Raw genomic sequence first — 16061 nt, 5'->3', positions numbered from 1 at the left:
AGCACTGCTTACTGTCCATCTGGAATATCATGTTAATTTTTTAATAAATTCATCAAGGTAGTGTGATTTGGAACCTGAATTTGTAGTAAAGATGTGTTGTGCTTGAACTATACATTATGACTTTCTAGAAGAAAAAATACTTTAAAATTAAGTTTATCTATTGTATTTTTCGTTTGCAAGAAAATCCTCATTGTAAACCTCTTCCTGCCGTGGCAGGCATTCTTGAAGTTGCAAGATCTCCTAGAAGTTAATGTAATGTCCAGAAAAAGTTTAAAGCATTGTAGTGAAATGCAAAGTGTTATCAGTAAAAAGCACTCCTTAGCTGTCATTGAAGCAACTGCCCCAGCGAAGTGCTGATAGACTACCAATAACTCTATTTAGGCTTGTGCAGATAAGCTAAAAAGAGAAATGGAATTGTATGGCTGCCCACCGGAATTTCCTGATGAGGAAGAAGAGGAGGAAGAAAATTCAGCTAAAAAAGAAGAAGAAATTATCATCAAAGACAAAGCCAAAGGCAAAAAGGTAAATTTTAAACAAAGACTTTGTGGATCGGTAGCTGTGCTCTCAAAGCTTCAAAGTATGCATTATGGGTTTTTTCTCTTTCACATTTCTCAGATAAACTTGTGATACAAATATTTAGATTGTTTTTTCCAAGTTAGCTGGCTACTTTTAAGGTAGACTTGAAAAAAAAGACATCAACTGTGTGGTTCCAGAGATACCATTTTAGTGCATGAAATCTTAGTGGTGAGCTAACTACACTGCTTAGTAGTTTCCTGAGAAAAATGAGATCATCCAGAGTAATACTCTGATTTCCTGCCGCCCCCTCCCCTGCCACCTGCACAAAGCATTCACAAGCAGCTGTGGGAAGTAACCCCCCTTTCTCAGTGGTAGGGGGTGTATACACCTGCAGTCCTGATTATTCTCTAGTAAATTGGGATGTAGCCAGAACAGGCTAGATACGCAACGTAAAATCATCCAAGCTATTTTGGCTTATCAGGTGTTTAAATGAGATTTCTAACTTGGGGAGTATCACAAATCAGGGAAAAGAATCATGTCTAGGAAAAATTTAGAGATGTTTTTACGTATATTGTTTATGTATGCGAGAGAGATCGTCACGCTGGAAGCATTAGATTTGAGATTGTCTGCTCTGCATCAACAGCAGATGTGACCTTGCCTGCTCCTGCAGGTACCTAGTTGCTGTTGGGTAGAGACATAAGATATTCCAGGGACAATATCTGGAAAAAGCAATATGAGCAAAGTAACAGCAGAAAGTTTTTTCGATACAAGGATGTGGTGCAGGAGTGCTCCACCTTTTCATGGTGAACGCACCCGTTTGTTTGATCAGGACCTCAGTGCACTGGTTTGCCAGTTGTCGTGGCACACCCTTTCTGCAGGTGTATCAGATTTACACAGTTAGCAGTTGAAAAGAGGGGGGTAGTGTTTGTACAACTGAATACAAGCTAGGAAATCGTGTAGATAAAAACTCTGGTTATTAGTCTTCACTACTCGAGAAGGGATGCTAGAATATTTGTATTAACTTGCGTATCTGGAAATGGAAAACCTAACATTGGTAGAGAAAAATACTCTCGAGCATATACAGCTATTGTGGATACAAGAACGTGCACTTTTTCCTAATCGCAGTTGTCCTTTCAGAGCAAGGCTGCTGCCAAGACTGGGTCTTCCAAATACCAGTGGGGAATCATGAAGTCTTTGGGTCTTTCTGATGAAGAAGTAGTCAGTTTTTCTGAAGCTGAGCATTGGCTGGATTATTTCCCTCCCCTTGCTGTCCAGGATCTGAAAAGCATGGGATTGAAGGTAACTGTGTGAAATCTAAAATTCAATTACGCGAGCAACTGCACGTTTATCGCACGTTTATTATTCTGTAGTCAGTATTGGTGGCACTTCTAGGAAGAGCAATGGTGTGATATTAAATAGAGGTACTTGTCCTACTGACAAAAGATTTTTGAAAATAAAGACAGGTAGAGATTATGAAGCAAGATAGTGCTGAAATTCAGCTTGAGTGGTTGGTTAAAGCTACTACAAAATCACTGAAATTCACAGTAAGCAGATGGGGCCTCAAGTTTTTGACTTCTCAGCTCTGGAAGACCATGCCCATACAGACTGCATAGTTATGTTTTTAAGCATGCACCTTTTGTGTGATATGCGCTTGTATTGTGTTTTTGGAGAGAAACTTATTTTTATTTTTAAAATAGTATTTTTTTCTATTGTGAGGTTCCTTGAAGAATGTCTTTATTGTATTTACTTACCAAAGACACTCTTGCTCATTTCCAGGTGGATTGGAGGCGTTCTTTCGTTACTACAGATATTAATCCTTATTACGATTCCTTTGTACGATGGCAATTTCTGACATTAAAGGAAAGAAATAAAATTAAGTTTGGGAAACGGTAAGCCTACCACTCAACTCTGGGTTTATTGTGAGTATGGATTATCTCAGCTTTGCCAAAGATGGAGCCCTATGACGTGTCTCTGGAGCGTGCTTATAACTCTCATTAAATGAAAAGCTCTTAATTTCAAATACTCTTTTAGATGGAGTAAGGTAGTACATTTATCGTGCCAGCAAAGTGTGTGAGATTGTGTTCCTATTTTATTTTTTCTGTGGATACCAACTCAAAGTAAAATGGGACCAATACTGAAAGCTCTTGCAAAAACCAAACATGAACATTGCTGGAAAGAGATTTATGCAAAATCTGAAAATACCATTGAGGTATTTTTTTTTTTTTTTTTTCTTTTTCCCCCCTCTTGGTCTACTTACGGCATTTGCTACTAAATGAAAACATACCTTCTTCTAGATATACAATTTATTCTCCGAAAGATGGACAGCCTTGCATGGATCATGACAGGCAGACAGGAGAGGTAACGTTTTTAATTGCCTTTTTAAATGCATTGTTTATGATCTTAAATACTGAATGTAAAAATAAATTGTATCTTGGAGCAAAATGTATTTTGTACATACAGAGTTACTGGTTCTCAGTTGTCAGGACTTGTGAAAATTGAATGAACTCCTCTACTGAGAATATTTGTTTTGAGCTATGTATACTGTTTTCCATTGTTGCTGGTTTTTGTGATTATTTGGCAATTTCTGCCAGAGCGTCGCTACATCGTATCATTATCTACCTGTTGAAACAAAACAATTAAGCTGTTACTAACTTAGCTGTTGCTGAGCTAGTGGCTGTCATGAGTAAATTTGGACACAGGAATAAAGTATAACCTCTCTCTCCAGCCTGCAGTTCAGTAAACAGCTGTTTGTATCGATGGGAACGTGATTTACTTTGAAGAAAGCATCAGTACCTTGAATAGCACCTGGGTTAGGTTACTGTGGAACAGGATTTATGTTCCTTACTGCTGGAGTCGATGCCGTATATTGATTGCTGCGTTGTTTATGTGAATTGTAGGGTGTCGGGCCACAAGAATATACGCTAATAAAAATGAAGGTGTTAGATCCTTATCCTGCAAAATTGAGGTAGGTCTTGAATTCGTCGTGGCAAATCGGTTCTATCTTATGGCCAGAAGTGACCGTTAAATTAGACAGTCTCCTTTGCCTAATGCAGAATTTAATTTTGCCCTGTTACTTCTGTCACTTTAAAGACCTGGTCTCCATTTTGAGCTGCTATATTCACTAGTCTGTGTGGAACTACAATTGGAGTTTTTTAAAAAAAAAAAGAAAATAAAAAACCCACAAGGAGCTTAATTACCCACTTTCATCCCTTAGGAAATGTTACTTAAAAGTTCATATTACCTTCAAAGCATGTTCTGTATTGTCCTGAATGTTTTTATTTTGGTGACTTATAAAACACTTTTTTTTCCCTCCAGTGGCTTAAGAGGAAAAAATATCTTCCTGGTGGCTGCTACACTCAGGCCAGAGACCATGTTTGGACAGACTAACTGCTGGGTTCGCCCAGATATGAAGTACATCGGCTTTGAAACTGTGAATGGGGATATTTTTATCTGTACCCAAAGAGCTGCCAGGAACATGTCCTACCAGGGCTTTACAAAAGATAATGGAGTCGTACCTGTTGTCAAGGAGCTGATGGGAGAAGTAAGCATCTTGCAGCTTGCTGGTCAGGCTTATCTATTCCTGTGAAGCTTATACTTACAAAGATGATGGGAGAATTCTACTTACAAAGAAAATACAGGAACTATTATTACAAGAGTTTTGGAGTGTGTAGTGACTAAAGAAGCAGCAGACAGCTTCCTTGGCAGCTGGGAGGTTAACCTGATGCACTTCCCTGTGGACCAGTGTGTGAGTGTTGCCTTAGCGTCAGTTGATGAATGAATGGTTTTGTGCGTGGCAGGAAGAGCGATAATTTCTCTACAGAGAAGGAAAGGGAGGGGGGAAGAATGTTTTTCACATGACCATTTCTAGCTATTACATTTTGTTGATGCTGAAACTTCCAGTACATCTTTCTGAATGAGGCTTTTTTAGCTTAGCAGAGTAAGTGTAGTTAGTGGCATTTTCATCCTAGTACAAAGTACTTTCATGCTGTTTACATCACTTCATCTCCATTCACTAAAACTTGACACTGTCTTTCTTGATCCTCCTTTGAAGGATGAAGTAGAAAATACAGTTTTTGTTTCCTTGTTAGGAGACTTGATGTGAATTGAAGCAAATTAAAGAGGCAGAAGACTACTGCAACATCTAGATTACCTCCTGTCAGTGCATAAATGGTCTTGACAATACGCTTTTCCTGCCTTTGTTTAATCTAGCTCTTGACTCCAGCTTCCTAATTCATTCCTATGTTGATGTGCTTCAGATATTTGGAGGCAAACTGTTCTCCTGCTTACTCTTTTTACAGCTCTACACGTTCACTAGTTTTGCTTTTCTCTATATTATCTGGTATTCGACTTTTCTACCAATAAATAGTCCATATACCTCTCAGCTGGAACACATATGCTTCTCATATCTATTTCTCCTTGTCTAACTATATATATATCTATCTTATTTGTTTGTGATCTGTAAGGAATACCAGCAATTGTAAAGAATACCAGCCAGGAGAGCTTGCTCAGCTAGGCTGAAATAGTGCTATTTATTGTAATGATGTTCCCTTGTCCTGCACAGGAGATTCTTGGTGCTGCGCTTTTGGCACCCCTCACCACCTACAAAGTTATATATGCTCTTCCCATGCTCACGATCAAGGAAGATAAAGGTAACTTACAGCAGCATCTCCCAAAGCCTGTTTGATGCACGCTGTGCATTCAATATGCGTTGACTAATCTTTTTCTCTGTTGTCTCTCTTTGTCAAGGAACTGGAGTGGTAACAAGCGTTCCGTCTGATTCTCCGGATGACATTGCAGCCCTGAGAGATTTGAAAAAAAAGCAGGTCAGTCTGTTAACTGAATTGCTTCTGTTTCCTTTCTGTAGTGTGGAGCGTCAAAAGCAAATATCCAGTGGATAAAATGAAACTCCCTTGAACCGGAGTTTTGCCAGCCCTAACTTGAATTCAAAGTAGTTAAAAATAAATTAAGTTAAAACCAGCTGCCACAGATTTTTTTTATTCTCAGGCTTCAAGAAGAGTTTTGGATTAGAACCATGTAACTTCTGCTGCATGTTAAGGTATAGAAGAGCACCAGTGAAATCAAAATAAATTCCTTTGGAATTCAGGAAATGACTTCCAGAGATGAGATTAAGACCTCTGTATAAATTTCAGATGAGACGTAAAGTAGCTGTTGTTGTTACAGCTTCAAGAGTACATCAGTGTCTAAACAGCTATCTCTGACTATTGAATTCTTGTCCCACTAATTTTCAGGGTAGAACAATAGTGTTTTTTTCCTCTTAAAAATGTGGGCAGTTATGACAAAGAATCACCTTGAAATGAGGCAGGGGTTAAACCCAGGTGTGAGAAATGGTGAGAAGGCAGGGAAGTGGCTTTATCTGCTTTAGAACAAAATACTATGTGCAAGAAAGACCCTATGAATAGATAAAAACCTTTAAATCTGGAAGATTTTTCTTCTAACCATATTGCTTTTTTTTTTTTTTTTTTCTTCTAACTTTCCAAGGCTTTGAGGGTGAAGTATGGCATCAAAGATGAAATGGTCCTGCCATTTGAACCGGTGAGTACACCCACGTGTGTCCATCTGCAGTACACACTGATGAGCAATGTGCCAAGAACTGTGCCCGCCTTTTCCAGAGTTTCTATTTAAAGTCATCTTCAACTGAAAAAGCTGAAAAGTTTAAAGTTTTCATTTCTTGCTATAGCAATAATATTTGATGTGTTAGGGGTTGCAATCAAGATTTTTTTATCCTATGCTATACTTAAGGGATAAAGGAAAGTATTAATTTTTGTGGGAATTACCATTTTGGAGAATGGATTGTATTGTTACACAGATAATCTGTTGCTTGATTAAAACTTACAGCCGTAGTGGTCAGATGATTATTGGATCTGTTCTGTGCAAAGAGATGAAGTCCCTCACTATTAATGCAGACTCGTGGCTGAATCCATTTTCATTAGGAAACACAGGTTTACAGGTAAAGCCGTCCCAGTGTTCTGTGTTACCCTTGCTTCCACTGACTAGCTTCAGTACTGGTATAGCTTGATACTGGTGCCGTGTCAGGAGATAAACCTGGGTTACTGCTTGTAGGAGGGCAGGTCAGGAGGCACCCTGGGGACTGCCAGGAATTTTTTTATTTGATGAGTGGAATTGCACTAATACTCTAAGTCCTGTGTAACTTGATTAGTAATAGATGCCGCAAATTCAGAGTAGCACAATACAGTAGAAGTTTGACATCAGCCCTAGCACCTGCTTCTGCTGCCGTTAGGGTTCTTTGTTCAGTATTGCTTTTGGCCAAGACACCATGCAGCACAAACACGCCCAGGTAACTAGTAACAACTGCCTTTTCCCCGTGCCTTCATAGTCGCTGATTCAGACTCTCCTGTCAGCCTCAGGACTGCGAAACCAGCAAAATACACTTGTGTCTGCTTCGTTCTGTGTGTCATTTCTAGGGATGCTTGTGAAATCCAGGAAACAAAACTTTGTGTAGATTTTATTACACTGAGATGATTTAAACTGAATATCTGACACTTTTTTTTTTTTTTATTCTCAGGTGCCCATTATTGAAATCCCAGGCTATGGTAACCTTTGTGCTCCATCAATCTGTGATGAGCTCAAAATCCAGAGCCAGAATGACAGAGAGAAACTTGCTGAGGCCAAGGAAAGAGTGTACCTGAAAGGATTTTATGAAGGAGTAAGTAATAAAAGATTTTGATAAGTGTTTTCTTACTGAGTTTGATTAGGAGGGGAAAAAAAAAAAGTGGGTAAAGATAAAGAATAAGAAAAAAAAAAAAGACTGCAAGAAAGGAGACTTTTTTCTCCAGACCACTTCTTATTCAGACTTCTCCTGAAGTCAGATTCTGCAGTTGGAAGAGTTATGGAGAATTAAAGAAAGAGAAGGGAGGAATGTATGACTGCAAACTGAGACTCGTGATCTGCTTTGCTAGCAAGTGATCACATTCTGGGGAGTTGATCAATTTTGTTAGAAGTATTGGTTTGGAAACTGATAGGAAGAGAGCAGTGTGTTAGTGTGTGGTGCGGTTTCTTTTTTTTTTTTAAAGCTCCTGTCTTTACTTGTGTAATGACTTGCTATGATGTATTCCTCAGCTATTTCTTGTAAGCTGGCAACAATTTATTTTTGACTGACTGTGTTCGATTTGTCTGTGTGCGCGCTGACCTGTATACTAATGTATTTGGAGTAAAGCTAACCATCTGTTTAATGAAGAAAAAAAACCCCTCATATTCATATTTTTTGTGTGTCAAAGATTGTGGTAACTACTACTTCTTTATGCTGATTTAAAGAGCTATTGCACTGATTTCTTGTTAATTTTTTTTTTTTAAATGCAACTCCTGTCTTTTACAGGTAATGTTGGTGGATGAATTCAAAGGACAAAAAGTTCAAGATGTCAAGAAACTTATTCAGAAGATGATGGTGGATAATGTATGTGGTAGTATGCGCACGGCTTCTTTTAAATTACCCATTTTGTGTTTTTTACAGTAGCTGGGTTGCTGAAGAAACATCTCTGTTTTGTTCTGCAGTCCTCTTGGTGCTTTGGATAGCTACAGAGTACGAAATACTGACAGAAGAAAGACCTTGTGTTCTTGGACTAAGCGGGATCAACAGCTTAATTAGAGACTTCTTATTCCCTGTTTTATCCCATCCCCTTGTCTAGGAAATATTTGGGTGGTTTGATTTAATCTTTGATATAGTTGGGAAGATACTGGAAGTGTAAGATCGGAATTGTCAGTCTTTTCCAAGCCTGCCAATAAAAGTTACTTGTCACATGTAGACGCCCTCTTTCTGGGGTTCCTCGTGCAAAGCAGGAGGAGTAAGGGAACAATGATTGTGTCATCTCTTTAAAAAGTTTTTTCCGGATGAGGACTGGAAGTGAGAGAGACTTCAGTTATTTAGTCAGTGTTCCCTTGTTGCAGAACTGTTATGTTCGGATTACAATACAGCATTTAATCCTGTTTCACCCTGCATCAGAATACGTGGTTTGTGAAGGCAGAATTCAAGCTTACCGTTGTATTTTTCTTTACCCGCCCCACCTCTGCCCTGCCGCTCGGCCCCAGTTTTTCTAGTAGCAGTTTTAATCAGTAGGGGCATAGTCAATGAGTAATATTTTGTGCCACTGTCCTCCGTTTTGTCATGCGTGGAGACATTCTTTACCAAATTATGTGAACTGATACCTCCGAGAATTACATAGTCAAGTAGTGCCCAGTTTTCATAAAGCAAATACTGAGGCAAGGAGCCTGTGCAGTGGTCAAAGCCATGCAATAAATGCTGTAAAACAGATCAGAATGGAGAGGATCCTATTTTTAATAGGATGTGAGGATTTTGAAGACTTTGCTAAGTGCTTAAATCTTAGCTTTTATTGCCTTTTCAATTCTTAGGGTGAAGCCATGATTTATATGGAACCTGAGAAACAAGTTATATCGAGATCTGCTGATGAATGTGTTGTGGCCCTCTGTGACCAGTGGTAAGTGAAGTAAAGCTGTATTTATGAAGTTACTGCCCAATTATACACTAATTGTGGATGGCTTTATTACAGTAAACTTTTCCTGACTGTAGGTATTTAGATTATGGTGAAGTGAACTGGAAGAAACAGGCAGCAGAGTGCTTGAAACATCTGGAGACGTAAGTTATACAAGTGGATGTTAAGGGGGTGATCGTTTGCTGGTGGTGGTAATCTAAGAGGACTGAGAGGAGTAAGTAGTAATAGTTTATTTCTTATAGGTTTTGTGAAGAGACTAGGAGAAATTTTGAAGCTACTTTAGGTTGGCTACAAGAGCATGCATGCTCCAGGACATACGGCTTAGGTAGGCACAACACTCCTTTTCTCGCTCAGTGCTTCATGAAGGTGCTACTCATCCCTTCATTTGAAGGCTTAAGTGCTATCTGAATCCAAAATGGTTTAGGTAAGTGTAGAACAGATTTATCCAACTTGCATCTTGAGCCAGCGTGCCAGAGAAAGCACAGTTTCTTGAAAACACATGTGGCTGGGGTGATTTTTATTTTTGCATTACTACAGTGATTCCGTGTGGCATCTCTGTAGCTTTCTGTCTGGGCCATTGATTTGGAAGGGACCTCAAGAAGAAGGAGCTAATATAATTTCTTGGGTGTTCTTAAATTCTGAATAGCGTTCATCTTGTGTGGCCTATGGCATGGGACAGCTGTTATAACTGCATTATAATATATGGCAAGCCATCACTAGCTGAAATTTCTTTGAAAGTTGTGTTAAGAAGCTGAGGACAAAAATAGCAAGTGTTTGCTCTTTGATAAAATTTTCAAATGCATAAGTTGAGGGGTTTTTTTTAAAGTGTTTTTAAAAGCGTAAGCATGAGTACTTCCATATATATTTGTGTGTGTATCTATATACGTTCCACTGAGAGCCATAAACTGCTTGTGTGTCATGCTTGTCAGCAGGGATGATAGTGACTGTGCCTGACACCAGGCTTGCTCCTCTTCCAGGTACCCGATTACCTTGGGATGAACAGTGGCTGATAGAATCGCTCTCTGATTCCACTATCTACATGGCCTACTACACCGTGGCACATCTCTTACAGGGAGGGAACCTGAGGGGCCAAGGAGAATCTCCTCTAGGCATTGGGTAAGCAGTGTGAATCATTAAGCTTTCTGGTTAATGAGGTGTGCTTATCTCATGACCTAGTGCAAGGGAGGGCAGAGAAATTTAGGTTCTAGTAGTGGGTTTTCAGTATTCAGTTACGGTCACAAGTGGTGTTGGGTGGGGCATGGCATTTGGAAAAGAAATAATTGGGTTTCCAGGATGTTCAAGATTATGCTTTAATTATTAATTACTTTTTCTTTATGGGAGTTTTAATGCTTTACTGGGAGATATCAAAGGGCTTTTTAAGCAGGGCATGACTTGAGCAGTTCTGAGTTGGGATTTTGTTTCTGATGCTGGACTCACTCATCTGATCTTTGACAAAGTACCTGGACACTCTTTGTCCATGTTTGCTGTGCGTGTAAAATGGGGTACGTTGTGAGAATGAATCAACAGTTCTAAGCTATCTTATTCAAAATGCTGTGGCAAGTTGTACTGCCATCTCAATACGGGACTAATTCTGTGCAGGGCACATCAAATGAGCAAAGAAGTCTGGGATTACATCTTCTTCAAGGCAGCTCCGTTTCCTAAAACAGAGATTCCAAAAGAAAAGTTGGACAAGCTAAAGGAGGAGTTTGAATTTTGGTATCCTGTGGACCTCAGAGTTTCTGGCAAAGATCTTGTTCCAAATCACCTGTCGTACTACCTCTATAATCACGTGGCTATGTGGTCTGATCAAAGGTGAGTTTGGAGATAACAGTGCAGGCACGCAGGAGACCAAGGCTGGAGAGTTTGTAGTTCTGGTGCATTTGCTAATGGCTTTGTTGGGCTGTACAACATTCAGAATTAGGTTAAAAATGTATTTTTTCACATGGCAGCTTTGTTATGGTTGTCTGTAGAAGAAATTATTGAAAGTAAAGGCTTTTTACTGTTATTTTCCCCTGGTTTTTTTTCTAGACTCCCTTAAAGATTTTAAGATGCAAGATTCTTACATACAAATTGTAAAACATTGTTTAAAGCAAAACTGAAATCTAACTGTGCAATACGAATTCTAGTCAAGTTGCAGAGATGTTGTTTGTTCTAAACACTGGAATTTTAGCGTGTGGCGTAATTGACTTGCCAATTTCAATAACCTCTAGAGCAAATGCAAGGATTTATATGTCCTGACTAAACAGTACCTTGGCTCGGTGCTGCTTCAGAGGATGTGTGTAAAAATATGTTGAAATGGCATTTAGTTTTTTTTCCTCCTTTGGAAGTGGACAGAATGCTAAGTAGTAGCATCTAGAGCTAAATCCAAATGCAGCTGATTTTGGAATTGTGGTGTTTTGTGTTATTTTTCATTTGTTTTAGCTGTCTATAGAGGCGTGAAATACTCAGGTAGCCACATGAAAAAGCAAACATTTAAAAGCAAGGAGCAAATTTTAACTTCAGCTTTCATTGGCCTGTTTTGGAAAAGTCAAATGTATTCTGTGTCTCCTATGGATTTTCCAGTGTTGAATTGTATTGCTGCACTGGAATTTCAAGTGGCTTAATTATAGTTAAAATTTTCTTGACTACTTCTCAAGGATCATGAAAACAGTGTATAGATACTCCCATGGCCTGTGCAGTACAGGTTGGAATCCTTGCTGATCACATGGTGCTTTTAAAAAGGTGTGTGCTTGAAGATACCACGTTTGCATTCCTTTGAACCTCTGTTTAGGACTTGTTGAAGGCTGTATGTAGGAAAAGCTGTTTTCTTGGCTATGTAAAGATGGTTGGCGGGAATTTGATACCTGCTTCCTCCCTAGGCTGGGATATGTGGGGCCTAGCTCTCCCAAATGCTGCTGTGCAATGCCAGTCTCTGGCTTTTAAATTAAGTGTAACTGAATCAGGGAGGTGCCGTAAGTGATATAATTGTAGGTGCAGTGCTCCCTGCTTTGCCTTTCAGCCATGATAATCCCCGGCCCTTGTATTTCGTCTTCAAAGACACTCCTTAATTTTTTAAAAGATGCCTCCTAGGTATTTTTTGAAGATTCCACTTAAGATGTTCATCCCAAACTGGAACATAAAGTGTTTGTTTCTTTTTTTAAAAGAGAAAATGTATTTACTTTAACAAATGCTTTGTATCTTGTCTTCAGAGAAAAATGGCCAGTAGCTGTGAGAGCAAATGGACATCTTCTGCTCAATTCTGAAAAGGTATAGTGAGGTTTCATCTGTGAGATGGCTTTTGTGGTTGTCAAAATATGTGCTTGCCAGACAGATTGGAGAAATCCTTTTTGGAATTTAAGAGGAGGAAATAGTGAAAAGTCTAGTTTCTTCATTGGTGCCCTCCAGTTTTTAATTCATCAGAGGGAAAGACCTGCCTTTCCTCCAGTTCTAACACTTAAGTTAGCTCTTGCATAGCTTCACCAGTTTAGTAAAGATTTCGGTGCACTTCTGTTAAGTTTTAGGGTAATATAGAATGTAGAATTATTTTTTCTTTTTGGGACTAAATTTTAGCTTTGTTAAGCATTGCAGTAGGTACAGTGAGAGGCAAAAATTTGTGCCAATAACTTGCTAACGCATGCAAGTTCTGAAATTGCATTTAATTGAATTTACAAGTACCTGAACCCAGGAGTTAGGCCTTGGAGCCTGTCTAATATGAAGCAAAAACCCCCACCAGAGTCCTTCTTGAAAAAATCACTGCAGGATGAGCTGAAAAATACCAGTTCTGAAGTAGTATTTAAGTTTAATTTGGGTGACTTGTGGTGTTCAGTTTTGGTGTACCTGCTGTCAAAGCCTGACAGGTCTGGGTGGAAACCAAGCGGTGCAGACGGCAGCTGCCATCTCCCTGCAGCTGTGGTGTGCGTGGACCTTAGTGGTAGCACCTCAGGCAAGTCTTAAGTTCAGCATTCAGGAGTTAGAGGAGTGGCTGCCAAGTTCAGTCTGCTTTTGCTGCGAGACCTAGTTCAGGTTTACTGAATTGCTTTTGCTGTGATTCATGAGAAAATACTTTCTCAATGCAAACTCTTATTCTATCTGTCTTGCTTATCCCACAAGGAAATGGACGTCTGAGGAAACAAATAAATTTTTGTTTATTTCAGATGTCTAAATCTACGGGCAACTTTCTTACCCTGGCTCAAGCTGTTGACAAATTTTCTGCAGATGGTAAGTATATTCTGACCTGCACCTAGTTTTTGGTTAGGCCAAAATGACTAAAATTAGTGTTTTGCTCTCAAAGGAGCAGTGGGTTTATTGGAGTAATGAATTGCAATAAATCTACTGCTTAGCACCTGTTCTTGTTGGAAAAGCTGAGCTCTGTTTAGAGAATTGGCATGCGTGTTAGTAGAGCACCTGTTTCAGCCGAGAGCTGTTCCTGGTGTTGAGATCTCCTAGAGGGTGCCTGTTTCATTCTTCCACACTCACTTAGGGATCAAAACACCAGACACATACTGTTGATGCACACTGTGTGTACACGTGCATGCCCGTGTTCCTTCTTGCATGCTCTTGTTTTTTGGACGGTGATTGTACTGTCTCCTGGTTCGTGGTGTCTCTCTGGTTTCCTTCCTCAGGAGGGCAGTGTACCTCTCCTGGGTGAAGTGCATCCTTTGAGACATCTCTCTCTAGTTGGCCAGGCAGTTTGTAAATTCATCTTGCATTTTATTAACTTGTAAGGAAAAGTTAGTTGTAATTTTGAGTCCCATGCCTCCTGCATCTGTATCTAGCAGCTCAAAGCATGCCAGCCGTGTTAGCTGATCTGGTTTCTTTCAGGCATGCGTTTAGCCTTGGCTGATGCTGGAGACACTGTTGAAGATGCCAACTTTGTGGAAGCCATGGCAGATGCTGGTATTCTTCGGCTCTACACATGGGTGGAGTGGGTAAAGGAGATGATTGCAAACAGATACAGTCTAAGAAGCGGACCTGCCAACACCTTCAATGACAGAGTCTTTGCCAGGTACTGTACAAACACTAATAATACAGTGTGTCCATTTTTTTTTTTCTTGCAAGGAGCATCTCTGTATTTTTTTTTTCTATGAATTAATGAATTCCAGAAAACAAAACATATTACAGAATAGGTTGAGCGGTTGTGCTGCACCGTTGACATGGATAGTGTTGTTTTACAGGGTTTCCGTTATGTGGGATAGACCATGCAATATTGGTGTTTTCACTTCACTTCTCTTTCTTCCCTAGTGAAATGAGTGCAGGCATAATGAAGACAGACCAAAATTATGAGAAGATGATGTTTAAGGAAGCTCTGAAAACTGGCTTCTTTGAATTTCAGGTAGGAGAGCTCTTTCTAAGTGTGAGAAATTTGTTATTTGTTACTTCGTGGATTTCTTTTGATGCTGAGGTCTCTGATCCTTCGTTATACAGCTGAATTGGAATCAGAATTGGGCCAGGAAACAAGAGTACTCTAATGGAATAGATCTGAAATTATAAAGGTCTGCCTTTGTCATTTTACAAAGGTCCAGAGGGAGACAACTGTGATGCTGTAAATAGTCCTGATATCTAATATGATCAAAAAGCTACTTAAAAAAAGACACTAGAAAAGAGTGTTTCCTTTCTTTAGCTCCTTTGTTATAAAGGAACTCTTCATAAGCAATCCAGATAATAAATCAAGAAAATTTTTTGGAAGCAGTGTGCTTTTTGATGTATTCCATAAACCATGTCTCCGGAGTGTCTGCTGAACCGTGCCACTTCACTTAATGAGTTACAGAGACAATCCTGTACGAGGCTGCTGCGCGGTACGCAGGAGGAGGATTAAGTAGGCTGAATTACATCTCTAATGGCAGATCACATTCAGTGCCTTTTTCTTAGTACTTATGAGTGTCCTTGTGCAAGCTCTTCGGGATGGTTACCTGATACACAGTTGTGGGTATTTTTGTCTTGTATGTCTGTGCCAATCAACACTTCTAAAAAGTGCCATATTAATGCAGGAATTGAATGGCCAGCTGACAGATTCACACTCGGGTGCTTCAGGAAAATACGGTTCTTGTACTGATCCGTTACTGAGTTCTAAGCTGCTTACTTTCTAAAGGCATATTAGAGCAAAGAATTGTGTTTTTTCTAAGTGTTTCTCCGTGGCAGCTGGAGTTTAACGATGGTTGTGTTGACTGTGTTTCAGGCAGCAAAAGATAAATATCGTGAGCTGGCGATAGAAGGAATGCACAGAGAGCTGGTGTTTCAGTTTATTGAAGTTCAGACTCTGCTGTTGGCTCCTATCTGTCCCCACTTATGTGAGCACATCTGGTCACTGCTGGGAAAGGTACTAGTGTTTGTTTTGTCATTTGAGTAGGATCTATGCTTTTACTGATTTTTTTTTTTTTGGTTTTTTTTTTGTTTTTTTGGTTTTTTTTGTAAGGCTCGTATCAGGCTTATGGATGGCTTTCATATGCAAGTATAAGAAACGTGTTTTATAATCTGCAGAGCCGTAGTAGCTTACTGTCCACAGGACAGTGAACACACAGAGTTAGTGTTACTCTGATGATACATGCCATTTTAATACAAGTCCCTTTGGTTGTGAAGTCACAAAGAGGTGATATAAAATTAACCTAAATAATGGAGTATTCCTACAGTTATGCCTGAAATTTTGTTTGGTTTTTTTTTTTAATTGCCTTGTGCTTGTAGATGAAGTTGTGTAGCTGTATGGCAGGTGTAATTGTATGCATAGTCCTTTACACACTTGCAAATAAATGCTTGTTGGCTGTATACTTCTGTACAGCCTCGTTATAGGGGGGTGCTCATGGAGATTCAAACTGTCTGAACTTCAGTTTCCAATCGAGCTATAATGGGTTGAAAAACCAACAGATACCGGTGTGTTTTCATCTCAGTGCATGTCACTCCTTCCTTTCTTCAAAGCCTGACTCCATCATGAGAGCCTCGTGGCCGGTAGCAGGTCCCGTGGATGAGGTGTTAATTCGCTCCTCTCAGTACCTCATGGAAGCAGCTCATGACCTCCGACTGCGTCTCAAGAACTACATGGCACCCGTGAAAGGAAAGGTGAAGTGTTCTAGGTCATCTTTTTAAGTG

The 16061-nt window shown here is 39.6% G+C and overlaps 1 protein-coding gene across 2 annotated transcripts in view; it reads left to right on the top strand.

Moving 5' to 3' along the window:
- Positions 1-16061, top strand: part of LARS1 (leucyl-tRNA synthetase 1) — a 30092-nt gene that overhangs the window by 5774 nt on the left and 8257 nt on the right. For both annotated transcript variants that reach the window (XM_086758936.1, XM_086758937.1), the window contains exons 5-26: positions 382-522; positions 1654-1815; positions 2293-2405; positions 2811-2874; positions 3414-3481; positions 3832-4057; positions 5078-5165; positions 5263-5339; positions 6016-6069; positions 7061-7201; positions 7871-7948; positions 8902-8987; positions 9080-9145; positions 9245-9327; positions 9980-10118; positions 10602-10814; positions 12191-12248; positions 13136-13199; positions 13803-13986; positions 14223-14313; positions 15157-15297; positions 15891-16031. In XM_086758936.1, coding sequence (XP_086615062.1) covers positions 382-522; positions 1654-1815; positions 2293-2405; positions 2811-2874; positions 3414-3481; positions 3832-4057; positions 5078-5165; positions 5263-5339; positions 6016-6069; positions 7061-7201; positions 7871-7948; positions 8902-8987; positions 9080-9145; positions 9245-9327; positions 9980-10118; positions 10602-10814; positions 12191-12248; positions 13136-13199; positions 13803-13986; positions 14223-14313; positions 15157-15297; positions 15891-16031 — 2478 coding nt within the window. The remainder of the gene's footprint in view (positions 1-381; positions 523-1653; positions 1816-2292; positions 2406-2810; positions 2875-3413; positions 3482-3831; positions 4058-5077; positions 5166-5262; positions 5340-6015; positions 6070-7060; positions 7202-7870; positions 7949-8901; positions 8988-9079; positions 9146-9244; positions 9328-9979; positions 10119-10601; positions 10815-12190; positions 12249-13135; positions 13200-13802; positions 13987-14222; positions 14314-15156; positions 15298-15890; positions 16032-16061) is intronic.

Source organism: Chlamydotis macqueenii, chromosome 14, assembly GCF_036417535.1.
Source record: "Chlamydotis macqueenii isolate bChlMac1 chromosome 14, bChlMac1.mat, whole genome shotgun sequence".
In the NCBI taxonomy this organism is placed as follows: Eukaryota; Metazoa; Chordata; class Aves; order Otidiformes; family Otididae; genus Chlamydotis; species Chlamydotis macqueenii.
The sequence above is the reverse complement of the archived record's forward strand: the minus strand, read 5'-3'. Positions and strand labels throughout refer to the sequence as shown.